This window comes from Streptopelia decaocto (genome assembly GCF_964273445.1).
Source record: "Streptopelia decaocto genome assembly, chromosome: 5".
Taxonomy (NCBI): domain Eukaryota; kingdom Metazoa; phylum Chordata; class Aves; order Columbiformes; family Columbidae; genus Streptopelia; species Streptopelia decaocto.
The window spans coordinates 6,112,899-6,140,305 of record NC_138659.1 but is presented as its reverse complement, the minus strand read 5'-3'; the positions used below and the strand labels follow the sequence as shown (position 1 = coordinate 6,140,305).

The 27,407-nt window shown below is 49.3% G+C and overlaps 3 protein-coding genes and 1 long non-coding RNA gene across 4 annotated transcripts; 2 read left to right on the top strand and 2 right to left on the bottom strand.

Moving 5' to 3' along the window:
• Nucleotides 1-1,175: 1,175 nt before the first annotated feature.
• Nucleotides 1,176-10,631, top strand: KIAA0040. Its single transcript, XM_082053519.1, has 2 exons — nucleotides 1,176-1,241; nucleotides 7,291-10,631. Exon 2 carries the CDS (start codon nucleotides 7,402-7,404, stop codon nucleotides 7,726-7,728), a length of 327 nt encoding a protein of 108 aa, XP_081909645.1. The 5' UTR covers nucleotides 1,176-1,241; nucleotides 7,291-7,401; the 3' UTR covers nucleotides 7,729-10,631.
• A 2,002-nt stretch (nucleotides 10,632-12,633) lies between these two features.
• Nucleotides 12,634-15,845, bottom strand: LOC309440136. The gene is made up of 4 exons (XR_014184136.1): nucleotides 15,726-15,845; nucleotides 14,865-15,028; nucleotides 14,023-14,309; nucleotides 12,634-13,227 (listed from the first exon to the last, which is right to left on the bottom strand). It is a non-coding gene; the product is annotated as an uncharacterized lncRNA (long non-coding RNA).
• A 988-nt stretch (nucleotides 15,846-16,833) lies between these two features.
• On the top strand, nucleotides 16,834-19,589 carry MRPS14 (mitochondrial ribosomal protein S14). Its single transcript, XM_082053518.1, has 3 exons — nucleotides 16,834-16,934; nucleotides 17,332-17,490; nucleotides 19,096-19,589. The coding sequence occupies exons 1-3, from the start codon at nucleotides 16,890-16,892 to the stop codon at nucleotides 19,276-19,278; spliced, it is 387 nt and encodes a 128-aa protein (XP_081909644.1). The 5' UTR covers nucleotides 16,834-16,889; the 3' UTR covers nucleotides 19,279-19,589.
• Nucleotides 19,590-19,591: 2 nt separating this feature from the next.
• CACYBP (calcyclin binding protein) lies at nucleotides 19,592-25,921 on the bottom strand. The gene is made up of 6 exons (XM_082053517.1): nucleotides 25,740-25,921; nucleotides 25,092-25,284; nucleotides 24,300-24,396; nucleotides 23,609-23,708; nucleotides 22,315-22,409; nucleotides 19,592-21,122 (listed from the first exon to the last, which is right to left on the bottom strand). The coding sequence occupies exons 1-6, from the start codon at nucleotides 25,890-25,892 to the stop codon at nucleotides 20,963-20,965; spliced, it is 798 nt and encodes a 265-aa protein (XP_081909643.1). The 5' UTR covers nucleotides 25,893-25,921; the 3' UTR covers nucleotides 19,592-20,962.
• Nucleotides 25,922-27,407: the final 1,486 nt, after the last annotated feature.

Here is a 27,407-nt window from a genome sequence, read left to right as displayed (position 1 = left end):
CATCCATCCATCCATCCATCCATCCATCCATCCATCCCTCCTCTCTGTCTCCTTTTCCTCATATTCCGACCACAGCTCTGCTCATGGTCACAGCAGTCCAACAAGTCAGCACCAAGGCTTAAGTGGGAAAGCAAAGCTGGAGCATGAAGATGGCTCTGGAGCACAAAAGAAGGTGAGGGGGTCAAGTGTCACGTTCTCTGGAGACATTCAAAACCCGCCTGGATGCATTCCTGTGCAATCTGCTCTAGGTCAACCTGCTTTTGCAGGCGGGCTGGACTAGATGATCTCCAGAGATCCCCTCCAACCCCAACCATTCTGTGGTTCTGTTTTGCAACCCAAAAGGATTTAAACTGGCCAGAAAAATTCCAGCAAAATGTTTTTCTAGTCACAGCTTACCTGGCTTATCAATGTTGCAATGCTGACCACTCAGCCCCAGCATGGAAAGCAATCAGGATCCACTGATTCCTAGATATCCCTCACAAGGTGATAAAAAAAGAAATAAGGAGAGAAAGCAGCAAGTGAAATTTGGGGTGGCAATCCAAACTGAACTGAAATCAAATTTTGAAAATACCAAAACCTTGCACAACCTGGGCTTTCCTCGAGTTGACACACCATTTATGATCTCAGCGGGTGCAGAGCACCCATCCTGCTGCCGGGTGCTGTCCCCGGGGTGCCCCCTCTCGTGGGGATGCTGGGTCAGCCCCCGTCCTTTCCGGGGACAGCACGTGTGCCCGGGGTGGTGACGGGGTGCAGGGCGGCAGCCCTGGCGCTGCTTTTGAGGAGCTGGAGGTCTACGCTGTCCGTTAAAAGCCTCCGAAACCCAGCAGCAGCATTGCCACCCTGCACACCCCCACCGCTAAAAAAAAGATTCTGGGGAAATCTCTGCTGCAGCAAAGCCCAGGCCTCCCTCCCGGCAGAAAACACTTTGTTCTTTCCCTCTTCCCAGCAACTTTTGGCATGTTTCAGGCACGGGTTTGTACCTCCCCCCGATGCCTCCTGCCCAGACTAAACAACTCCGGCTTTGCCAGACCTTCCCGGGCGCCCGAGGCAGGAGAAGCACCGGGGTCCTCCCCTTTCCTTTCCCCCCTCCCTGCACAGTTTTGGGGTTGTGCAAGGGGGCGGGGGGAGCCCCAGGTGGGGCCGGGCCGGGGGCGGAGGCGGGCGGGATGGGGCGGCCCGTTTCTTCCGGCCGCCGGGAGCCTCGGCCGGGCCGGGCGGGAGGACGAGCCGCGAACACGGAGGTAGGTTTTGCCGGCGGGGACGGGGGGGTCCGCGGGAAGGGGGTGCCGGGGGGAGCCGCTCCCCGCAGCCGCCGGGCATCGCCTTACCTGGGCGTTCTCCTTGGTGTTATCCAAACCCAGGGCTTTTTCTCTTATTTAAGGCTACATCATGTGCTGCCTGCCGCGGTGAGGTGGGCTCCGGGGTGGTGGGACCGGTGGCACAGGCAGATGCCGGCAGAGCCGGGTGGGGACAGTGGCACTTGAGAAGTGGCGATGAAGAGCAACCAGCTGTCGGGGGGGGACATTTGTCAGAAGGCGGCCTGCCCAGCACCAGGGGGTTTGGGTCACAAAAGCTAAAAGTAAGGCTGAGCCAAGAAATTTTTCTGTTGTCACCTGGAGGTGGATCTGCAGCCCCGTGAGCCTCCCATAACCAAAAACGTCTGAGCTTCACCCCAAGGAGGGTCACGGGTGGGCTGGGGAGGCTGCCTGTACCGTGATTTAGAGGAGACTGGGATGCAGGGGTCCCGGTGCTGTGAGGGATGACAGCGGTGCTTTTCTGAACGCGAAACTGGTCTTTTGGGCAGGAGTCGCAGCGATCCGGGGCCGATGGCAGCTGCGTGCGTGCAGACGGCGATGGCGGAGCGGGCTCCAGGCAGCAGCTTGCAAAATAGTTTCACTTTAACCCTCTTATCCGACATTCGTATCAGTAGTTTTCCAAATCGCTCCCTTCAGGGGATGAAAGCATCTACGCGTGGCTTCTGGCTGGAAGGTTTGATGGTGGCGGGAATAAGATGAAGCTTTAGTTGGTTTTGTTTGCTGGGTGGCGGCTGCTAGTGTTTGTTTTTTAATGTTTGAGGAAGATCGCTGGAGCCTGCTGCGAGTTCCGCGAGACCGGCGGCAAAACTCTTTATTAATCATCATTTCCAAAGCAGTAACGTGCAATCGCAGCTAAGGAAACTGCTTACCCTCAATATCAGGTTTCATCCAGTGTTCCTTTAAGTCTGCAGGTGCAAACGGGAAAATAGATGTCACTGGCGTGCATAGCTGTGTCTGCTATTTGTATCAGGGAGCTCGCAGGCTCTGAGGGTAGAGTTAGCCTCTCCTTTCTGGACCCATAGCTGTCACTGCCATTGGGAAGTGGGTATAAAGCCAATATAAAGCCAATAACAGAAGGAAAATGGTCAAGTTTAATATTGTGATTCCTGTTTTGTACCACTTAACATCAATTGCATGAAGTGAGGTCTCACCAAAAGTGAGGTCTCATCCACTTTAAGGAAATGGGGGTGGATGCCAGTCAGACGCTTTCACGTCACCTCTGCAAGTCCTGAGTTGCTGCTGGACACCCAGCACGGGGGAGTTCACATAACCTAGAAGTACTGGGGGCCAAACCCCACAGGTCATGGGCTGTAGGTCAGTTGTCCTCCAGCTGTGCCTCTGCTCTCAACGTGGATATAGGGAAAAGCACCTTAGAGCAGCCCTGCTCCCACCTGAGCCAGGCTGCTTGTCAGCTGAGAGGAGGCAGTTGAGCTTTGTTAGGCTGGAGAGGATTTCACATAGACGTTAGAGCCTGTTGAGGGTTGAAACTAAAGGACTTGCAAAATCAGGTATTAAAACATCTCCAGCTCTTTCCCCTCTGCCACGATGACCCTGCATAGCAGTTTCCAGCCCTTTGCCCCCCGTTTCCAGCGAACTGCAACTTTTCTGTGAAATCTACCTCCATCGCCGGCCGCTGTGGTTGCTCAGCAGAGCACAGGATGTGGGCAAGCCAGCATTGCCAAGGCAACCCCTCTATTTTGATTTCCCCATGCTCAGGCTGGCAGCCTTTACCCCTCCAGCACAGCCAGGCAAGCCGTGTCCGCCAACGGTTTGTGATGCCATCCCATGCTGGCCCTCTAAAGGAGCTTGTTTTCCACCCACGGCCACCCATAACTCCAGAGGAGTGGCAGATGCTCCCCACCCTTGAAAAAAAAACAGCTCCTTTGGAGCAAACGTGCATTAAAGAATCTCATGTTGGACACCCAACTTTGATTAAAACTTACACAAGTCGTGCAGAGCTGTCGTCCATCCTTGGCTACAGGATTTCCCGAACAAATTACCATGTCAGCTTTCCCCTGACGTGCTGCCAGCACCGGCTACCCAAAAACAAAGAGCTCATTTAGCAGGGCGCTTAGCAGCCCTCCCTGAGATGCTGCCCTGTCTCCCAGTGCCTCCCTGGCCCTGTTTTTTGGTCTCATCTCTTGTCCCAAAAAAACAAGCCAACCTCCCAGCTGCAGCTCCATGTGCATTGGGCACATAGTTCAAACCCATGGTGGACCCTGGCGCAGCTCTCCCCATTTGTCCCCTCCCTCAGGGGGGATGTTGCTGTCGCACCAAATCGAGCGGCAGCCTGGCTTTTCCCTAAATGCAGCTAAATTTCAGGCTTTTCAGCTGTCGATGGGTGGCCTCGGGTAGCCCCTCTGCCCTTGGAGCTGCCGGCTCAAAAGCCACCAGTTTGTCTACTTTTCCCTCCCCTTTCTTTTTCATACTAAACTGAAGAACCCCTTTATTTAGCACACAGACATCCCTTCATCTACAAAACAAAAGGCGATGCACGCACCAAAAAGAAACGGCATTTGAAAACCAGCTGCTTGGCCCTGCTGAAAGGTGGCCCTGGAATTTCGGCCCTGCTTGCCCAGGGCAGTGGCAGGTACCGCTGCCTTCCCCTTGTGAGGGATGCTCAGTCGCATCCCTGCTGCTCTGGGCTTGCACATCCCCAGCTGGGCTCAGGGACAGACCCACCACTTCATGGCCAAACATCTCAACCATAAGCCACCCTTTGCCTGGTGGCCACAGCAGCACCAAGAAGGTCCCTCTGAGCTGGGTACTTCCCAGGAACAAGCCCCAAGGGCCTCTGCAGCACATTCAGCTCCGGTTTAAAGTTGAAACATTTCAAAGGGCTCTGATTTTTTTTTTCTTTTTTTTTTTTTTTTTCTGCAAACAATTAATTACCAGTTTAAAAGGAAGTTCCAGCCCTCCTTCCCTCCCCAGAACTTTAGAGGCAATAAATATAAAGCAGCTCAGCGCAGGATTAAAATTGTACATCCTGTTTTGTCTGAAATTAAGGCAGTTGTTTTGAGGTTGTGTTTTGGGTTTTTTTTACTTCTTTTTTGGAGTGAAGTGTATCGTAGGCGTCCAGTGTTCCTGCCTGGATAATGAGCTGTCAGGATATTTATGGATAAATGGCAAACCTGCTTCACGCAGATGATTCAGGCTGAGGAAGAGCCACTCTGTTTATTTGTGTTGCAGTTTAACCTTTATTACAGCTGTCCCAAAAAAATGCCTCGGCAAGGCTGAAGGTCAGGACAATGCGCAGTTTTAAGACGCAGCTCTCACCGCTTTCCCCCTTGCCCTTTGCATGTGATGCCTGTGGGCAGCAGATAGCAGAGACCAGCACAAAGGGAGCCTGGGCTTATCTCCTCGGGGAGCAAAACCAGGTCTGTAACACTCACCACTAGCTCTGGGCATGGGGTAGGAAGGGGACGGATGGCATTTCAGACTCTGTGGTAGCCCATGATTTCTCAGGTGGGGATGGTGGTTATACCACTGTCCTCTGCTGAGTAAGAGAATGAGGCAATGCAAGGAGCAGCAAAAAAGGTGCTTGGCAGCAGAATTGGGGTGGAAAAGCTCTTTTGCCTCTTGCAGCATCATTCCTCCCCTCCTGGGTGCATGTCTGGCATCCCCACTATCCTCCTTGTCTACCTCTGAAAAACTCCCACCATATGTGTGTGTATATATATATATATGTACATATATACATATGTGTGTGTGTATATATATATATCTATTTAGTTCTTCTAGCAAGCAGAAACTGGAAGATGCAGCAGACTGGACAAAAATCCAGCAATGAAATATTAGCCACAAAAAGCCAAAACCACCTCCCAGAGTGCTGCGTTTCATTCGTTACATCTCAATTGAAAGTTTTTCAGAAAGGCACCCACAGAAATTCGTATGTCCATTTTCATCACACCTCCCACGCACATGTTCATAAAAACCACAGCTAATTGTGGCCAGCTCAGCTACGCTCTCGTGCACATCAAAAGAACACATTCGCAGTGGTCAGTCTGTTTCTGCGACAGGCACGGAGGATAAACCTCTTCTTTTTTAATAATACCTGAGCACTTGTGAAGTCCCGGATTGAGAGCTCAGCATCTGCACTGAAGGATTCAGCCCCTGGGATCCTGGCAATTTGGTCTGAAAGCCAGTGGCCAGGGCAGCTGATGAAACAAACCCCTGCAGGTTTGTAGGTCCCTGGATGGTGTTTCCAAAAGCAGGTTTTCCCTTGTAAGCCGCCTTTTCAGGGGCTCCTGCCTCAGTAGCAGCGCGAGGGCTATGGTTAGGGTTGGGTGGGACTCTGTTTCTTTTTTGGGTGAGGCTGGTAGCTTTGTTGTTTGTTAGGAGGTAGGATGTTAATTGCAAAGAGAGGCGGGAGGATGCGCAGTGGTGCTGGCTGGGTGAACTGGAGCGTCCCAAACCACTCGGTACAAGAGAGGATCCCTTAGCAGGTGCTGCTACATCAATAAATGGAATTCAAAGCAAGGAACAGTAGCATTACAGACAAGGAGGCTTTAACCAAAACCAGCCTGGCTCCCCTTCCCACCCTCCCTCGAGGCCCCTGGGCTCTATGAGAGCTGCCAGCAGGAGAGCCAAGGAGTCGGTGGTCACAGGGCACAAGTGGAGCAACCCCTCTGGGACACCTTTGGCGGTCAGACTATACCTCTTAGGTTTTTGTTATGTGGAAGCATTTGTTTTCCTTTTACCATGCCTCAGCTTCCCCTCCTGTGCACATGGGGATTTCAGCTTTCCCTCAAGGGGCTGTGGGGATTGAATCCCAAAGGCTGGCAAAGACACTGATATAAAATGCTGAGTGAAGGTGAAATATGTTATTAGAGTCTGATATTGCTCCTGCTGACTCTTTGCCTGCACAACGCATAATTTGGTGACCCTCATGTTGAGCCAAAACTGCAAACTCACAGCATAAAGCCCCCTCCCCTGCTTAAAAGCCCTGGGAGCTTTGCCTGGCCCCAGGAGAGGCAGAAAGCCACGAGCAGAGGCAGCAGGTCCCTGCCCCTGCAGAAGGGCTTCCCTGGGAGTCTTGCCGCTCAGCGGCACCTCTCCCTCCCCGAGGGAGAGGAAAAGCTTACGTCAGGCTGCAGAAATGCTCCTCAGCCCTACCCAGCCCTTGGAGCAATTCCCAGGTGAGGCACGGCGGAGGCTCCTCCATCCCCAGCCAACCCTTGTCCTCCCCCCACTGTCACCTTTGCTGCCAGCCCTGGGTTCATGGAGGGGCCCATGGGTGCCTGACCACCCCCTGTGAGTCCCACTGACCCCAGTCCCCATCAAAAATGCAGCTGATTTAACCGCGGCCCCCACCCCAGACCTGCCAGTGGTGTCCAGGGTGTCAGAGCAGCAGGACCAGAACCCAGCACAGTGCCTGGGACAGACACACCGGTGCTCAGCCACCTGTCCCAGACTATGGACCATGAGAGTCGGTCTGTCCAAACCAGACACCCCGTCCCAGAGTGAACCAGGGGTAAGGAGAGACCTGTGGCACATTGGATCCCAGCTCCAATGGCAGCAGTACTGCTCACTGCAGTGGTCCCTTGCCTGGACCAAGCAAGTCCCTTCGTAGAGAGGAAAGCTCCTCCTGCAGACAATGTTTCCCCTACTAAAAAATAAGCCCTACAAAGGGCTAATAAGAGCTCCATGCTGTGGCTGCCAAGCAAGGGTTGAGATGTATGTCCGGGGGCAGCAGGATTTGTGCTCAGCCAGATGCCAAGGCACATAGGGATGCCCAAAGCTCTCCTTGCGCATCCCCACCACTGAGAATGGACTCCAGGAGAGGCGGATAGGTTTCTCAGATAGGGACACCCAAAGGGATGTGGCTGGCAACACAACCCAGCCCCTGTGACCCCAAACCCCTCCAAGGCATCAGACTTCTTACCCTACTGAGGCTTTGGCTGTGCTGGCAGCTCTGTGGAGAAAACTGCTGAGGGAGCAGGTACCTGATCCGTGTGGTTATTTGTCTCCGCAGGCACCATCCTAGGACACTTGTGGAGCCCACTAGTTGCTGACACGAGCTGAACGTATCCCAAGAGGCCTTCAAGTAGAGGGAGCAGCACAGACAGCCTGCCCAGGAACTGACATGGAGCAAAAGATCAGCTCTTTCTTTAATTCCATCTTGGAGCTTATCCGTACCAAGCATGAGGAAGGCGTCTTCAACACCGTCTGCTTGGTCGTGCTGATGGGTCTGCCTTTTGTTGTCCTCATTGCATTCATTTTCATCTGCTGCCACTGCTGCTTCTGCAGACGGAGGGGAGAACACAGGAAGAAAGGTGCCACCAGCAGCAATGGGCAGCTGCACGCTGAGAGGAACAAGAAGAAAAAGAAGAAGAAGGATGAAGAGGACCTGTGGATCTCTGCTCAGCCCAAGCTGCTCTTGCTGGACAAGAGACCCTCTTTGGCCATCTAGCAGCCAGGGGGGTGTTCAGGCTCTCCCCTCGGAGATACCACCAGTCCTTTCAGCTGTGCACTATGAGGAGTGAGGAGATGCCAGAGATGCTGCCACTTTATGGTGACTTTCCAAAGAGGGTGAGCCCAGTGAGTAACCAGCATTGCTGAAGGGTCAGCAGAGAGCAAAGCAGTTGGGCACAGGTTTATGCAAGACCGTTCTCTCCCACCATGAGAGCGTCTCCAAGGGCAGAAACCCCTGCAAAGGACAGGTGTGCCTTGCTGAGCACACACAGGTGACCTGCCACCGTGCTATACGTACCTCCTGCCACAAGCACAATGCACACCCAGTGGGCTGGCACTTAGCAAACTGGGTGCAAAGCTCTCTCCCTCTGCACTGGTGTGCGAGCACATGCACCATGGCACAGACAAGGGTGCACAAGGACCACGTGCACTTGAAGACACAGCCGCCTGCACGCTCCCCCTGCATAAACACAGACAGCTGCATGCAAAGCAAGCATGGGCACGCCTCATTTGCTTGCCCTGCTGCTGAGGTGGCACAACTTGGCTGTCTAGGCTCCGTCCAAACCCAGCATGTGTTGGAGATGCAAAAAAAGCCAAGAGCAGAGTTGTCCCACAGCTCAAAGATGTGCCAGCTCCCCGGCCACCAAACCAAAGGCAACTGAGAGCATCTGAAGACAGATGCCCTCAGCCCAACCTTAGAGACCTCAGGATGCATTGCCACCCAGGCTAGATGCAGGGAGGAGAGAGGAGGCTGCAAGACTGGCCCTTTTGCACCAGCACTTAAAAAAAAAAATCTTGAAAGACTGTTTTATACAGACTTGCCTTTAGAGAGCCCACCACGCTACTGCAAGAGTGGAAACACAAGCTGAAGCTGTGTAAAGGCTTAGTGCCACGGGCAATAGAGTTATTTATTGAATGACTACTAAAGAAGAGCAGGACCAAAAGCCCCTCTGTGGTGGGGCTCGGCACACCGAAGCAGTATTGAAGCAGCAGACACACTTTCCCAGACACTCGGCCGTCCCCTCTCCCTGCAGCCCTTGTGCACACATAGACCCACCAGCACGCACCACTGATGCTGATGCCAATGCAGGGGCTTCTATACAGCTGTCAAGCCGACTGGCTCCGGGATTTGGGACGTGCTGTAGGAGCAGAGAGGAGTGAAGTTCATGCCCACAGTCATCCCTTAGCCAGGGATGCATCATCCAGCCGGACCCTGCATCCCTCTCCATGCCCATCTCCCTTGGATGTGCGACGGCTTAGCCAAGCACAGCAGCTAAAAGGACCACACACAGCTCTCACCCCTGCTTTGGTTTTGACCCTCTGCTCCCCCGCCTACCTTCTGAGGAGCTGGGGATCTCTTCTGCCCCCCACTCTCCACCCTGCCAGGCTCTGTCTCTCCCAGCCTGTTCTGCCAGTGAGAGATGCACACGCGTGATCCAAAGTCCCATCACATCTGGGTTTTGCCCTGTGTCTGTACACTGGATGTTTTCCTCCCATTTTCTTCCAGTTCTTAAGCTGCTGGAGCAGACAGATCTGCCAGCCATAGCCAGATGTCTGGGGGACAAGCAGCCAAACCCACATGGGCAAGACGGGATGGAGCTGCCGGACACCACCACTTCCAACCCAGGCGAGGGCGATGCCGCCTTCCCCCAGCTCCCGGGGTGTGCACCAGCAGGGCGGCAAAGCCACCAGTTAGAAGCAGCTGCTTGTGCCACCCTGTCCCAGCGCAGCCTGTTTTGTCCGACACAGACAGGGCGGTGATGTTAACATCACGTCAGGGGGTTTGGCTGCGTGCGGCTGTGCTGGTAACAGCCAGGAGGCCCGGGCTCCTCCTCGCACAGCCCTTTAAATTGACCCCATATGTGCCTTATTTTCCAGCTTGCTTTGTTACCACTGAAATAAGTGACTCCCTTCTCCAAAACAGGAAGCAACATATAATGCTATTAAAAAATCAGAATTTGCTACTCCTAATCCTAGAGAGAATGCAGGAATAGCTCTGGTCTCTGTCCCAAACTGCCAGTCCAGCCAGGACACCGGAGAACCAACACTGCACTTGTATTATTCCTTCTTCCTTCCCTCCTTTCCCCCATCCAGGTACTTTTCCCAGCCCTCCTGCCTCTGCGCTCACCAGGTGGGCAATGCAGCTGTCAGAAAGCTGCCCACGCAGGTGCTCCTGCTGCAATCCAGAGGCAGCAGCAGCCCCGCAGGAAGGGCGGTGCTGCCTGGAGGAATATTAAACAAAAAAAAAGAGCAAAGGGAAACGTGATGTGAGGCCAGAAGCGTACCCGAACAAGCAGGGGCACGGAGGCAGCCAGCGCCAGCAGAGTACAGCCTACCTGGTGTGGAGCTGCTGGGCTTTGCGTGGCTCCTTGCAAGAAGGTCCTTCTCCACAAGAGTTGGCAAGTAACATTTCTGGCAAGGGCAACTGATTCCTGCAAGAATCAGAGAACCATCAAGAAAATATCCTGCGTTGCATCACACACAATATCTCTGATCCAGGCTTTGGGGAGTTCAGAGCCAGGCCTGAATTTCAGGAGCTCCCTAAAACCATCATTTAAACCAACACTGGGCTGGCCAGGGAGGGACGGGTTACAACCTTGCCCTGATCCATCCCACCTGCATATGATCCAAGGCTCTGCACCCCAAAAAAGCACAGGGGCTACTGGTTTAGCCAAACCACACACCGAACCAGCTGCTTCTTATGACAAAAAGCAGCGTCAGCCTGAGGTGCACCAGGAGCTGTCGCCCATCGGCTGGGCAGCAGGGAGCCCACAGCAGCAGAAGCATGGTACAGAACCACCGCTGCATGGGTCCCCGCTCCCCAGACACCCTGCACTGCCTCCCACAACTGCATTTCAGTATCAACCTTTTATTTTCCTAAACAGCCCCTGCAATGGGGGGGGGGAAAACAAAACAAAACAACACCACTTTTTTGCAGTGTTTCTTTTTTAAAACAAAAATAAATGACTCTCAAACTGCAAACAAATATCCTGTCTCTAGCTTTCAGTCATGTGTTTATTTTCCTGGGAAAAATCTTTCTGGTATCTGCGTCCTGGCCCTAGATAAGACATGGGGAGAGCTCAGCAGGCAGAGGCCATTGGGTCTCTGCCTGCAGCCAGCTGTGCAGCTCCAAGATGTTTTTTTAAAGAAACAGCTTAGCTTAATCAAGTTTAATGGCCTTGCCTCGTTAACAAACACAGTCAAGCTCCTCTCCCCAATTGCAAAAAGTAGTGGGAAGCAGAAAAGCAGTGTCTGTGCACTGCGGGAGGTGGGCTACTGAGGGATTTTTCCTTGCAGAGAGTCAGCAGCGCAGACTAATAAACCCCAGTTGGTTTTGATCAGACAAGTATTTCACGGTGTCTGCAGCTTCTCGCAGCCGTCTGCATTGGGCACAACCCGGGACCAGGCGCACACGCCTCTGCCAAGCAGAGCAAAGGCTGCACCAAATCCTGCACCACTGAGCTTTCCCTCTGAGAACAAAAATAAATCTGTATCTCACCTGGATGATACACCTGGCTGCACCTTGTCTGCAGTGCCGAGGCTCTGGAGGAGACGGGTGGGAGGAGGGCACAAGCACTGAGTGGTTAGAAATGGCAGAGACACGCTTTTTGGGGGGAAGAAATGAGCAGGGCATACCTTGCTTCTCTCCAGACGGCAGCCCTGCACACCACGTTCAGGTCCAGGCGTTCCTGAGCCCTAGTTTAGAAACAGGCAGGGGTTGACGTGAAGCCAAGCATCCTGGAGCTGTCGAGGGATTGAGGGAATGCAAAAGTTGCCCCCTCAGGTCCCTGAAACCGCACTAGGAGGGGAGAATGGGATATTCAAGGATTATTCCTCTCTTTATTCAGCCAACAAAGCCTAGAGCAGTGACCAGAAATAACATTGCTGCTTTCCAAGCAAGTGCCCACTTTCAGTAAGACACTTCTCTCCTTATTACACCATCCAGATTCAAATTCTGCCCCTGCACATGTTGCAAACCTCACCAGCTAAAAAGTTAAGTGATCTTGGCACAAGGCAGAGGTTTTGAGAATCTGTTTCAGCCCTTACAAGGCTGGGTATTGCAGCAAAACAAGGGTAGTAAATGAACGTGAAATTTTTACGGGACTACCCCGACAAGCCTGAGCCTTGAAACCAGAACAGCCAGTTCCTGAAGGCAAACAAACTGCATTATCTGTGCTGTCCCAGCTTCTAAAGCTGTAGCACAGGCTCTGGTTAACCCCAAAAAGGTCTTTCCACAGAAGACAGGGGGATCCAGGGAAGTTTCTCCCGCACTAGCACGAAGAGATGATGCCATCCTGTGGCTGTTCGGAAATACTGACTTCTCACAATTGTTTTCCAGCAGCTGCCACTTTGACTGCCCTTCCTGGTGAAAGAGAGGCCTATAATCAGGAAGAGCAAGTCAGAAACTACAAATCAAGTGTCTCATTTGCGTTTATCTCTGAAATACAAAGCTCATACCACTTAAGAGAATATCCCTTGCTCTCAGGCAAGATTCAGCTTTAGAAAAGGGCTGTGTTTTGCCTCTGCATAGGAAAGCGCTGCTGGCAACAATCACCTCTGCTGCTTTTTGGAGCATACGCTTACTTTTAGAGGGGCTGTGTGTGGGGCTAGTCCTGGGGTCCCCCCCAGCCACCTTCCTCACGTCTACACTGTGCCCTTTAACTGAACAACATGGTGAAACCTGCCCTCGCCTACAGACAATCAGGCAACGGGAAGAAACCACTTCACCAAAGAACCCTCATCATTTTCCTGTGCCCCTCTCTCATGCTCTTAGCCCGGAGCCTGCAAAACACTTCAAGTGCAATTTTCCTTTCCTCTTCTCCCTCCATTAGTCTCCTCTTTCCCCCATACCAGGGCCTGGATATCCGAACGTCTCTGCCTGCCCACCCACACAAGAGGCACAGCCCTGCAAGTACTGTGAAGAATTTAGTACTCACCTTGGAGAGGCAGCTCTCCAGCTCGCTCTCCTCAGCCAGGTCCTAGCAGCCATGGATCAGTTCATTCTTTTGCAGTATTAAGCCACAAAGAGATTATATAGTCCCCATCCCCATTTTGGAGCAGACTTCAGAGACCTAATTTTCACAGCCCCGGTCTTTCCACATTGCTCCAGCAATGCTAAGGGCCTGTGTACTGCTCCATCTCCATGAAGAAGGCTTATATGGGAAGAAAAATCATTCTGCCACCCAAAGCAGAGATGACAGAAATATTTCAAGACTTCCTTTATTTACAAACTTTATTGCTTCCCCAAAGTCTAGGAAGGATTCTTTAAAATATATTACTCAGCTTAGCACTGGGATAGAAAAGGCCATTAAGACATAGGACAATCATGTTCCAGTCTGCTCAGACAAGGAAGCCTTTGAGCAAGCGTCATTTGGTGAGCTCATACTTCTTCACTGGTTGTAGCTGGTGGTCCAGAATTCCACGAAAAGAAAACAGAACTCACCTTTGTGTTTATGAGGAAGAAAAAGCAGCCAAATGTGACACCATGCACTGGGGCCTGTGAGAGAGCATGCAGGATCAGTTTAACTCCAAAATGCTTGTTTTAGAGGCAGATGACAAGCATTATCATTCAGCATCACTAGCTACCATGCTGCTAATGAAAAAGCAGAAGGCAGCAGATGAGACAGTTGCACAGGGAATTTTGTTTGAGGTCTGTAAGCGACCTCTTAGGCAAGCAGTATGCAGAGGCAGGTTTGGGATAGTGAGCAGAGCCTGAGACTCACCCAGGAGTGTAAGCATTAATTCACTGTGTTTCCTACACTTTTCTTTGGGCTGGGAGATGAGAAGAGACAAGCAAAATATAGAGCAGGATTTTAACCTGGAGAGATGTAATACTGGAGGATGAGCGACCCAGACTATAGACCTCACCTGAGCTTTGCCAGCTGCCTGACAACATTTCCCAAAACCCAGACCTTTGACTGGAGGAAGAGTAGGGTATTTGCCTCACATGATGAGGGGAAAGGAAAAGAGGACCACAGATGAAGACGGAAAGAGGGATTAGTCTCAGGAAAGCGCTCTCTGGTATAAATTAGAGAGCTATTATTTTTTTAGTGGAATCAAATTTAAGTTTTTGAAGTCTGAAGTGGATGGCACCAGAGAAGGACAGAATTAAGGAAAGTCAGCAGCCTGGGTTTTGAGAAGCAACATCATATGTTAAAGCTTGTTCTATGTAAAGTTCATAGAAGTTGCACACGTTGGATCAAGCAGGTTCTTGTCATGCTTAGCCAACCAGAGGAGCTTCTAGTGGGCTGCTCCCCATAAGTCGCCTCCCAGTCTCTGACAGGTCACTCACCAGGAGCTCCAGAGGCTGGAAGCAGGTTGGGCTCCAGATCCAGAGGTCACTGGGTACAAGCTGGCCAGCGATTGCCCCCAATGTATTGGAGAAAGCTGTCCAAATCTAACTTTGTTAAGAAATACTGAATCATTATCTTTGGGTTGTTGTCCTACACGGAGTTTGATTTAAGCTCTGATCTTCTTCTTCCACAGGACTGGCTCATTACTGAAAGACTGAGGATGGATCTTCATCTCGGTAAAAGGAATGGAGAATTCATGGCCTTTCCATGGCTCCCAGTTCACCCCCTGGGAAAAGACCAAGGAGTTTCGTTCATTCAAGCACCCAGACCAAGTGCTAGGGGTCTACCACTGCCCCTCTCTAATACCATTTAATCCTCCAGTAAACAGAGATGCTATTGTTCACCAGATTTTGACTGTAATTACAATCCAGACACTTCTAATATAAATCAAATCTCTATCCAGTTTGGAACAAAACAGGACCAAGCCATCTTCAAGCCCAAAATAAGCCTGTACAATGAGATGCACACCAAGGCATGCCCTGAAAGCCAAGGTATAGGCTCCTAGTGGGTGTTCTTTTCTTTGTTCCCCTCAGAAATCAATACAGCGCCACCTCAAATATCTCTGCCCACAAGAATCAGAAGGCCATGATCTCAAGTCCTCTGGATCCAGGGAGGATAACAGAGCAGGAGCTATAAGTTTCCTTAAGGATTTTCCTTCCAAATGAAGTGAGTTAGGATAGCCTGGGCAATTTCTCCTGCTCCAAGGAGAGACATCCCCTGCCAAATGTTTTCTCAAGGCCAGGGAGAAGAGATGACCACCAGACAGAGCTCTGCCACTCACCTCACTGTGTTTGCTCTCCCCGTATTTTCCACTGAGGTTGGCCAAGTAGCAGTTCTTGTACCACCACGCGCCATGGTGCATCAGGGCACAGTTGCTGAGAGCCACATCGTTGTCTCTGTCCCACGTTGTGAACTTCCAGCCATTGTGGTAGGTCATTGCATCCCCTAAGGGAGGGGATGGAAGGTATGAGTAGGAGTGAGAGATGGCAGTTGCCCATCCTGAGGGCTTGTACACCCTTCAGGCAGAACACCAGCCCTGTCAGGGGAACAGCAACAGCACAGGATGGGTCTAGACAATAATTTCTAAAGGGGTGCTATTAGAGTGCAAGTCCAAAGGCTGGATCACACCACTGAAGATCTAAACCTTATGGCAAGAGGATATTAAAGGATAACTGGAATACCGTGGACACAATGGCAATGGTAAGAATTTACCGGTGGCAGAAGCCAGCACCAGGATGGTGTTGAGCTACTGCTGTTGAACAAATTCCCATTCTGAACAAAAGCCACTTTTTCTTTGCACTTCACAGCTGGAGAGCCCCAGAAGTTGCTCCCCCATCAGCACAGGTTATCTCATGGAAATGCTTCCCAGTCTGCCTTTTCAGCTGGTGTTCCACTCAGTTACAGAGCCCTCTCTTCCTCGTGAAAAAGCAACTCTTTTCCCATCTTCAGCAGAAGACAGGCTTGTGAACACACTGTTGTCAGTCCTCCCCGGAGGCAGAGGAAAGTTCTGGCCTCCAGGGAGGAGTGATCCAACCCTGAACTACACCTGAGTTTATAGCAAACTGTAACTGAATAATTAATCTCAATTCCCTGCTCTTCCACAGAGCTCCCTGGGGCACTATGGCCATGTCATTTAACTTGCCTGTTCATTCAATTCTTCTCCATGTAAGCCAGGCAACAAGGCATCCTGGACCTTGAAGAGTGCTATGAGAATAACCATAACAACAATTATAATGGATCAGTGAAACATTACAGTTGTGAAAAGGCCATGGAGGAAGACAAAGCCAAGGTATGTCTGTCTTGAATAACCAAGAAGAGTGGAGCAACGTGCCTTCTCCTGGGAAATGCTACTCTCCTTGTGCCTAGGGTTACCATTTAAAACAGACACAAAGGTAAAGAAGAAATCAAAACACCGAATAAGAGAGCAAAAACAGGGGCAGTAACACCAAAGTTCACACAGCACATTGTTTAAAACATTGGTTATTCATTATAACTTAAGACCATCTTCCACCAGGCTCCGAGCTAAGCATTGGTTCATCATCTAATGAACTCATGCTTCATTTGGGAGACCACTAAACAATTGCTTTAAATAAAATGACACAAATCTCAGAGTAGCTCATTACGTGTATATCTCCGGTTGGACAGCAGAGAGAGCTAAAAGGTACCAAATCCATCACGAGAAGCAAGGGCTGGAAAGCGCAGCTTTAGGGAGGGTCCTGCAGCAGTTTCCCTGGGTGCAGGGACCGGTGCAGAACAGCTTCCTGCCAAAAACAAAATGCTAGGGAATAATCAGCCTTCACCTTTAGCAAGAAAATGTTTTGCTTTGTTTTTTTCCACCCCCTCAGAAATTGTATTACTTTAGCAGCGGTGCCATTATTTTTGGAAATATAACACACACACAAAAAAAGTGCATGGCTTTTTTGGGTACATCTTTCAAAAATATCCCTGCTAATGCTAAACGCATTCCCTCTCCCAGCAGTTTCACTTCACGTGAAATTGCCAGGTGTCTCTGATAGAGGGAACTAACACACATTTTAAAGATGCCTAGTTTAGAGCTTTATGTAAACAATTTTAAGAAAAGACAGAACCCCATCAAATGCCAAGGTAAGAAGTTTTACAGCACCTAGCTGTACACTTGAGGAGACGAGATAATGAAGATTTACAGCAAAGTGGGTGGAACCAGTCTGGTTCCAATAGACTTGGCAGCTTGGGTTCCAGTCAATTCGACACAATGAGCCGCTACGGCCGCCCCACCCCCGGCCCAGGCGCATGCGCATGCGCGGCGGCGCCGCTGCGCACCGGCAAGATGGCGGCGTCCGCGCTGGGCTGGGCGCTGCGGGCCGCTCGGCAGGTCAGCCCGGCGCCCTCCGTGTCCCCTTCCCCTTCGGGGCCGCCCCAGGCGCTGGGAAGCAGGCAGGACTCGGCGGGGGGCAAACGTGGGGCCCGTCAGGCCGGTGGGGGAGGTGGCGGCCGGCTCGGAGCCGCCTCTGCTTTGCTTGAGCCCCCGGGTTCGGTGGTGGCGGGAAGGACGCGGGTGTGGGGGTGACTTTGAGGTGACTTCGGGTTTATTTGCGTCTCTCAGCTCCTTGTTGGCTTCTGCGAACTAAACATCTTGGGCAGGAGGTGCACTGCAAGGAAGCAATTAGAAAAAGTCTGATAAAGACACGCTTATAGGAATAATTCATACTTGAATTGGGCAAACCATATGTGCAGCAGGCGGGTATCATAAACTTAATTTTTGCGCTTAGGTTCTCCCCTCAGCGTGCGTGACGCAATCGCGGAGCTACTATGTGGACTGGCGGATGCTGCGGGATGTGAAGAGGAGGAAGCTGGCATATGAGTACGCGGACGAGCGGCTGCGCATCAACGCCATCCGCAAGAACACCCTCCTGCCCAAGGAGCTGCAGGTACTGCGACCACCGGCCCACACGGGGACCCGCTGCTGTGACATTGGCACTTCAGTGACCCCAGCGGCCCTGCCGGGTCACCAGCACTTGCGTTTCCCCTAACTTGGAGCACAAGAGTCATGTTTTCCCCTCACATCTGTCACTAACACATTTTCCTATTATTCCTATAATACAGCATATCATGTGGTTATTTTTATAGTTGCCTAAAATACCTTAGGGGTTTTTTTTCCTTATTTAAAAACCTGGAAGCCTGATCCAGCCAAAACAACCACTCTCTTCAGTTAGAAATACTTAATTTTTACTCCTTCCCTGAGCTACAAGCATGTAAAAGCTGCATCAGATCGGGGTGTTAGATCTGTTCTTAAAAACACACATATTCACCACCCTGCTTTCAGCCTTACTAAGAATTAAACATTTGCAAGTATCAGCAAGTGCACATATTCAATCTGGCCACACCTTGTTGTGGGGACATTCTTTCACCTGTAAACATTCTGGGAGAGAAAGCATATGGATCTGCTCTTACATATTGGCTTCACCATTCCCTTGGGAAGTCTGGTCTGTGTTGGATGTCCTTAGAGGGGAAAAGAAAAATAATAGAATTGCAACTGTCTTTGCTTTTGGTATTCCTCGGCTGCTTTTGCCACCTTTCGAAGTCATGAAGTCGCAGCAGCAGTTAGATGGAAAAAAAAGGCTGCAGGAAAAGTAACTTATTCCTCCCTGACAAAAACATTATTTGGGCTCCAAAATTAAAGTCTTAAAAATTAAGCTAAAAGTCTTCTCTGAAAGTAAAGGCTGCTTTCTGATTAAAATCCCAGGAATTACATAGGCCCAAAATATACTGCAAGTGTTTAGCTGTACTAGATACAAGTGTATGTATAGAGCTATATATGCAAAGAAGATGCACAACTGGACAAAACCAATAACTGAAATATGTTCTGAAGACAACTCCCACTGACCTTGGTGTTGCTGAAGCTGGGTTGCATTGCTGCTGTCTTCCTTTGAAGGCAAACATCCCTTCAGAAACAGCCTGATGCTGCTCTCTTTTCAGCACTCTGGCACCATGGTGGGCATTTTTTGCAGTCCGGCCTCAGACCTTCCTTTTACTTCCAATTGTGACTTACAACCATGACTGAACACAGGATTTTTTGAGCCCTTCTGTCCTTCAGAAAATAATATTAAGAATTCTGCAGTTAGGGACACTTATCTAGCCTCAAGTGACTTCCTATAGGCTGCATGTCCTTGCTGGCAGGCAGTTAATGAAGAACATGCTCATCTTAAAAGGATGAGCTCACCCTACAACAAGCAGAAAGCAAAGCAGTTCCTGATAAATGATAGTTACTGGCTTGAGGTTGCTCAGTCTATGTAATAAGGTTAATTTTGGGGTCTCCATGTGGATGATTTTACATTCACTGTTAGGATGCTCAGGAAAAAAGGGTCAAGTGAGGAAGACAAGCACGAGTTCCCTATCAAATAGCAAAGCATGATCATGAAGTGGCAGAGAAGCTTGGGGTGGTACCTACTCCACATCCAGAGTTTGAGGTCTGGCAATAAGCCCCCTCAAAATCCTGGGGAACACAAACTCCATGCTGTGGTCTTCTGTTTTAGGAAGTGGCTGATAAAGAGATTGCTGCCTTGCCCCGGGACAGCTGCCCCGTGAGGATCCGAAATCGCTGTGTCCTGACGTCACGCCCTCGGGGGGTGAAGCGGCGATGGAGGCTCAGCAGAATTGTGTTCCGGCATTTCGCTGACCACGGTCAGATGTCTGGGATACAGAGGGCTATGTGGTAGATCACTGCACAGATGTACACTCAGGCAGAAAACACAAAACGGGCTCAGTTTGTGTGTCTGAGTGATTAAAGACTGTCTTAAGAGTCCAGCATCCAACTAATAAGGGAAGGACGAGAAGCCACGCTGATTAAATTCACTTAACTGGACTGCGATTGCTATCACCTGACAAGCAGCAGCAAAACTGCACTAAGCTGGTCTGTATGAGAAGCAGTTTTATTTTGAAGGAAAAAAAAAACCACTACCCAATTGTTCCAGAATTAAGCTGAGGTTTGTGATGTGGGCAACATTGGAAATAAAGACATACAGCAGAAGGCTTGTTTAAGCATTTTTTTTGCCACCGTACGCTAAGTTCACCACGGTAATTTGGGTAAAAGCACAAATGAAATTGTACAACAGGGTAAAGTAGTATTCTGCCATGAACAAGGATCAACACAAATGGAAAATAAAACATGGCCTCAAGTTTAGATACTCTTGCTATGCAAACTTAGCAAAGTGGATAAAGGACCTATTAGAAACTACAATGTGCTGATATTTAACTTCTGCTTGTAGTGCAGTGCTTGGTCCAGTGCTTCAAGAACAAGGTAGCAAATAAATCCTAGTCCAGACCATAATAGGAGTAATGGCTTCCTTAATTCATTAGGTAACATCAAACAAATCGGTCCTTGGGAGGGACATGAGAGGGATGCAGGAGGGAAAAAATTAACAAGAAGCCTGCTGCCAAGCTCATGTTTGCCCTGTCCTCTTCTTCAAAGCAGGGCCATAGAGGGGAAACAGCTACTCTGTCCCCTCCCCAGCAGCAGAGCTGCAGTAAATGCCAGAACTGCTACCACCTGAGAAAAGACACACAGGCAGCACACTGACAGCAACCCATCACCCCCAGCTGAGTCAAATTTTGGACTATAAGCTGTCTCAATACACTTCTTACTCTGTTACCTTAAAACCTGGGGGAGTTGATAGAAAAAGGAGAGGTGGTGTCTTTTTGCTCATACGCTGCTAGAGCCAGGGTGAACTCACTGTCCAGCATCAGCAGCTCACTGCCCTCCTGCGACTGATGCCACTGCAAAGACACCCCAGGGAGGTCACAGCATTTCACTAAAGAGCTGTTTTCATTTTCAAAATTAAACCAGCTAAACAGCCAGTAATTAATTTCTGAGAGTAATCATTACATTTTAATACCACAGGATTAATACCGTATTGCTTCTGCTCAACTAGCGAGTGCTTGAGATAGTGGTTCTACTTCAACATTTCTCCTTTTGTGACATGCATTACAGTTCAAAATACCTCCCCACGTCTAATTTAAAAAAAAAAAAGCACACCCCATGTATCAAGTGTGACATTAAACCCAGCGACCAGATGGGTACAGCTGTCACTTGCAACAGAGGGGCCATGACCCATTCTAGTTTAGGACTCCTTTTACATTCTGTTCTCAGTTTCACAACACTCCCATTCACCTGAGATGCTTTTTCAAGGAGGGGTAAGGATATACCTACGCTCCACTCTTCAGGAAATGGTGAATCACTTGACTGAAGGAAATGCTTGATAAGCTATTTTATTTAAATATTTTCTCCAACCTGCAATGGGAAATGACTCTCTCTGCTTGGAAGAAGGCTGTGTAAACAATGATCTTTGCACCGCAGCATGTCTCACATGGAAGATCAGTATTAAGGCAGCCCTTAGAGTACTTTCAAATATCCATCGGTATGTCCCCTTTGGATTGCTTTTCTCTGCTTTCAACCCAGGCCTTGTTGATGGTGCGCTTCATTTCGTCATCCCCTTCTGCATACATCTTCTTTAAAAGGTTCATAAGCCCTTCACTGGGATCTGAGGTGTCATAAGCAGCCTTCCTGCAAGATGGATACATATGAAAAGACCAGGTATATCCAACAATTCTGGGCACAAAAATGAAAGTATTTATTTGAAACATCTAGTTTACAGTGAGGATTTTGCTTTGCCAAAATCTTTGGACCGTGGCAGTCTTCAGTTATGCCTCAGTCAGCTTCCAAGTAAGAAGAATCCTAAAGAGTACCCTTAAATTTAGTGCAAGTTGAGTAGTATGGCTAGAACTGTCCCACCAAGGATGACAGAAAGCATTCTGCAGAAAACATGACCCCAGAAGCACCACCCAAAATTAATTTTAGGAAGCAGGAGTGGGATATAAAAAAGTGCCAAGATCTGTGTGCGCCGTCATGTGACACGTGAATAAAAATAGAAGAATGACCACACTGAGCTCTTTGAAGTGGCCACATTCACAACACAAAAGGCATTCTCTGCTTCTCATTTTTTTTATATTATCTCCAGAGGTTAACTGATTTTTTTAACCCCTTGCATTTCAAAGCAATTTTCTCAACTTAAGAAGCCAGCTGACAAACCTTGCCACCCACGTGGTAAGCACCTGGGTATAACATGTCCCACATTAGCAGACTATACATAATACCCTCTTTGTCAAAATTGCTTCAGTTTATTCTGTTTTCTAAAATCCTTTAGGTAATGACTGCTTTCTGCAGGCTGCCTGAAAAACATGCAGATCAAAACAGATCAGCAGAGGGAGCAAGTTCCCCAAGCACAGGGCTAATCACGCTGGATTTTTTGGGCAGGAGCTCCACGTGACAATTATTTCAACCAGAACAGCTAGTGTATTTGTATATAATACACAGTTAACCTAAAAAAAGCCAACCTCACTAGAGCAATTTTTGCGATGAATACAGCCATCAAAATATAAATAAATCTTCAATTGGTTGATTGCCTTTAGCATTCTCACTGCAGGTCTTACCTATTGTATTTCCTATGATGCACCCTTCATCATTAGCAATAAAACAGCAAAAGAGTGGCAAGAGCTACTCAAAGTGTATCTGCTCCACTGCCCATCCTATTAGTACCAAAATAATCCCAATCTGATGATTCTCCAATGCTTTAAGGGCTCGTCTCCCAGAACTGCAATTCTCCCAGGCTGCTTGCAGTCAGTACAGAACAGATCTGCTCTCCTGGCAATGTGGAGGACAAGAAACGGAAAATGAGATGGACTGAAGAGACACTTACTCTTTCTCTTTGCTTTCTTTTTCCACTTGAGTGAGACACTCCCATTTTTCCTCCTGCTTCTTCCTACACATCACAAGGACCGTGTCTGTCTTTATCTGTATGGAGAAGAGCAAGGCATTAATTTACAATGCTTCATAAAGGGATGCTAGTTGCAACCACAATAAGATTAGTATATAACCTCTTTCTATACTCGCGCATTGATCCTTAAGTAGCAGACAGAAATTATAGTATGCATTCACCTTTGGGGCACGAAGTATTAACCTTGTTGTGGACAATTTAAATGAGTGATTAATATAATACTAGTACAGAACTATAGTAGCAATACAGAAGAACATATAGTGCTGCAGAAACACCACTCAGTGCTTCTCAGGATGTGAAAAGTACCCAGGACTGCTGGGTAAAAAGTGGCTACACCAAGTTCAGGCTCTCCCAATTTATTTCTCCAAGGGTAAGAAACTAGGTTTAGGGCATTGCTTAATCTTGCCATGCTTGCAAGTTACAAGCAAAGCTTGTTTAATTGCAACCCTGACCTAAATTTTGCAAAGAACTCGTGCGTGCCACAGCAGACAACAATCTGCTGGAGCTTCAGCTTAGGAAGTCCATGACCACTGATCACTTTTACACCACGCTAAAAATCACCACTTGTTTATTTTAGTTGTTTTAATTTTACACTGTCCTAGTTTTAGTGCAATTTCAAATTGAAACATTGGGTTTTTTACCTCTGATGTCACTAAGTGCAGGACACAATGGCACAGAAAGCACACAAGGTATTTGAGACATCTCTAAGTCCAGAAAGGTGCTATTAGTAGCCAAGTATGGACACTATAGCCAGTCACAGCCATCAGCAGTGAAGTGTTACTAGTGTTAAATTCTGGCGCAACACACCCTTACGAAGACAGAGCAGGTTTCAGACTTGCTTTGGGTATTATGCCTATTTAAGCTTCCCAAGATTTTGGTCTCTTAGACCTTAAAATTGCAAAGAATTTCTCAGAGGTACTTAAAAGCACAAATGGATGCTTAGTGCAATTTTCTGCTTAATTATTTCTGAAATGCTGTCAGAGAGCTGTTAAAAAAAGCATACCATATCTAGACACGATCTTTTGAAATAGAAACACATAGATTCCAGAGAATAATTCAACAATTACAGATTAATAAGAATCACATTCAGAGTGAACTTTACACACAGAATGGAAGGAGTGAAGGTGAGCACTGAGTCTCCTGAAACTAGAGTCAGGCACCAAACATGGTACTTTGTGAAGGACCCAAATATCTCTAACGGACACAGTACACTGACCTTTCTAGAGCTGCCTTCCACAGAGATGGGTTTCAGGAGGTTGTTGAAGGTCATGGTATAGTTCTTCCCATTCAGATTCTTCACTAGCAGATCAAACGACCTGGAACCAGAAAGTGGAGGGAAGAAGGGCACAAATATTCCAATAATAGCAAGACTATTGTGCCTTCCCATCAAAAACAATGTCTGAAAGCACTTTAGCAGACATATTTTTGGGGAAAGTATTTCTACAGCCCTGAATTACTTTCTTCCCAGGGCTCTCAAACCTTCAGTTGGATTTAATACTGAGGATTTAAAAGAACCTATCCAGATTTCACAACAAATCAAGATCTTTTGGGTTCTTTCTACCTCATTGATCTCCTAAAACCTTGGAAAGGCAAGTTTACTTAATGTACACTTCAGTTCTATCACTACCAAAAAATGAGGCTAACACTAAATATCCTGTCAGGCGTGATAAGGTGCAAGAAGCATTTGTAAAATGAAAACACCTTGATACCCTCTAAGGAGAGCTGTACTTAAGGGTATGTGCCAAGTACTACTAAAAGCTAATACCACATAAGCTAAAAAAAAAAAAAAAAAAAGAAAGGCAGGAGTAAGGGCTGATGCAGAACAGAACTCAACGCATCCCTGCATTTCAAAGAGTGTTCTTGGCCCGTGCTCTGCCCTGTGGCGTGGTGCAACAAGATGAACTCACCTCTCCGTGAAATTCACCTGCACATTCTCAGCTGGAAGCTTCTGGACTCCATTTAAAGAGATGTAAATCTTAATAAACTTATCTGACTGATCCCAAGCTGTGAGTGAAAAAAAGAGATTAAGTTCTACCTTTGCTCCATGAGTTGGTATGCATTCTAATCCAACTCCCTCCACAAAGTTCCCTAGCAATGACCAGGATCTCTGCCTTATAGAACCAATCTTCAGAGGGATAAGGGAAAAGACATGAATTACTCAGGAATAACCTGAGAGCAAAAGAAGTCCTCAGAGGTAGCCCTGTTCCCTAATTTCTGCAAATTCTGAGAAAAAAAAACACATATCAGCTCAGGTAAAAGGAGAGCAACCCTGTCTGTGCATGGGAGTCAGAATTAGCTGTCTGCTTTTCCTGCAGATTCCTTGACCCAATTTTCACCCTGCTCCCCACATGACAAGTATCTTGAGCAATTCTCTCTCCTTTAACCTACATGGCGAGCAGAGAAGCCAAAGCTTTCATTCCTACTAAGCACTAGGCAATGGAAAAATACTAGTTGGTACATCAGATATCATTAATGCATCCCACCAGTACTATCATAAAAACACAATTAATACACAGTGTGGTTGGGACAGCTCGGTACGCACATAGTAGCTTTTAAACTGGGCTCTCCAGTACAAAATAAACACTTAAGAAGGATTCTCTATAATGCCAAGTGGCAACTCTAACTCACACTAATGCCACCTCGCCTTCTCTTCTGAGAGATGCTGGAGCTCTAGTAAATGTCCAGAAAAGTAATCATACCATAATTGTTTATTTTCACTGTATACCCTCCCAGTGATGACTTTTCTTCCTCCACCACATCTTTTGGCTTCGGCGGAGGCTGATTCTTGATTTCGATCTCCAGCTTGTGTTTCTCTGTCATCAGGACATCACGAAGTCGCTTCCTCGTGGCTTTCGTAAGCAATTCGTTAACCTCTTGCAAATCTTTCTGTAACTGTTTCAAAAACAAAAGATCAAACGCATACGTTAGATACAGATTTTACTTACTCCCAGCCGAGCTCTTTCAGTTACGGCACGTTCGCATTTCCCAGGTGTAGGCTTATCAAGCCAGTAGTTTCGTTTCCCTCTACGCCCCGTTACGCATGAAGCCTCCACTCCTCACCCCCTGGGCCACTCGTGTTTTCACTTCTCTGTCTATACTGTAAGATTTAAGTTTCCATCGGTTAAAAAGCAAGAGGAACCGACAGAGTTGGGCTCTAGGAGCAGCTCCTCAAGATCGCACAGCACCACTCGCGGGACAGACCCCAGCAGCACTCAGCAAGCGCCCAGGATGAAGGTGGCTGAGGGCTCCTGAGGGCTCCTGCCGCCCGCATCCCGGGCCCGTCCCGGCTTGGCCCCGGTTCCAGTCAGAGCCCCCGGGAGAAGCGGAAGCGGGGGTCGCGCGCTCACCTCCTCCCGCGCTGCGGCCATGTCGCGTGCGGCGGCGCCCCAGCGGCAGCGGCTCCCGCGGCCCCTCTGGAACCTTCCGGCCTCCCGCCCCGCGCACGCGCCGCGCGTGCCCCGGAAGTGACGCCGCGCCGGCCGCACCGCCCCCGCCGCCATTCGGTTCGGGTGAGCGGAACAGCTCGTCCTCTCCCTTTACCCCAGCCCCGCCCCGCTGTCGTCACCCCCTCGGCGTTGCCATGGCGACACGCAGCTGGCAGCAGAGGGGCGCGGCCACGGGCCTTCCCGCCTCGCGGGGCGGGGCCCGGAGGGGCGGGGTTACTGCCGCCCTGAGGGTGCGGGGCGCGTGGCTCAGTGACCGCTAGTGACCGTTCCTGCTGCCCTGAGGGTGTGGGGCGCGTGGCTTGGTGACCGTTAGTGACTGTTCCTGCCGCCCTGAGGGGTCGGGGCGCGCGGCCCGGCGCTGTGTGAGGCGAGCAGCCGGCTGGGGGCAACCAGCAGGCGGGTTTCCACCCGCCCCGAACCGCGTCTGGGAGCCCGCCTGGAGCCGTCGGCCGGGGCGAGCGGGTGCCCTGTGTGTCCGCAGTCGCTGCGCTTCTAGAAGAGTCTTCCTGACCTGAGTACTGGCGCTGCAGTTGTCCAAGAAAAAAGGTATAGCGAGGTGTTTCCCCCTACTGTTACCAAATGAGCGTACTGAACAAAAAAAAGGGTTCTATATCCCCAAGTTCCAGTCAGGCATTAAAATTCCCCAGAGGAAACAAGTAGCAGCATCAGATCCTGCCTCCCTTGCAAAAGCCCAGGTAAACCATCTGTAGACCTTGACACTTACTTTGAAAATACCAAGGGGTGATTTTTGCCCTCACTGCACAATGCAAATCAGCACAACATGTCCAAATGAGAAAGGAATATGGCAATTTTCCTCCTGCTCTGGGAAGACCACTCCAAGGGAGCCTTTGGCAGGGACCCTCTTTTATAACCTGGTCAGATCTGTCTGTGGGCATTACAACATAGTCCAGAAGCTTTGCAGCTACTCTGGACACCTTTGTTAACCCAGTCAATTGACTCAGGGTCCCATTGAGGACCCCACCCCTCCTGTCCCACCAGCTGGTGGAGATGAAATCGCCCTGCCCTGGGGTAGGGGAGGATGTGACTGTCAGCACCTTGGCACCACCCTAGGTGTGTATGTGGGAACAGGCACAGTGGGGCACAAAAGGTGCTAAAACAGCCATCAACTGCCCCATTGAAGGCTCTAGATTCTCAGGGGGATGTGCAACTGCCATGATGCTGCATCCTGACAAGGAGCCAAGTGGCAGGCATTCTCTTGGGGGAGAGGAATCAGAACAGTTCCTCTGTCCAGAGAAGAAAAAGGACCTATGTTGGAGTTAGTAGTACAGAAACTGCCTGGCAGACAAAATAACTGCAGAGTGCTCCTCAGGGCTCAGCAGCTCTAGAGATGGGGAGAAAAGCATCTGAGAGGGCCTGCAAAGGATGTGGCCTCTTTATCTAGTGCCATTCCTTCTGCTCCTGTCTGCAGATATTGATAGCAACTGATGACAAACAATCTTTGGATAGTGATGTGATAGTAAATCAATACAAAATGTTATGTCTGGTAAACTTAAGCTTTTCTACCTCTTTGCCTTCATATCTTCTCCTCGAGTGCTTTGTGCTTTTGCA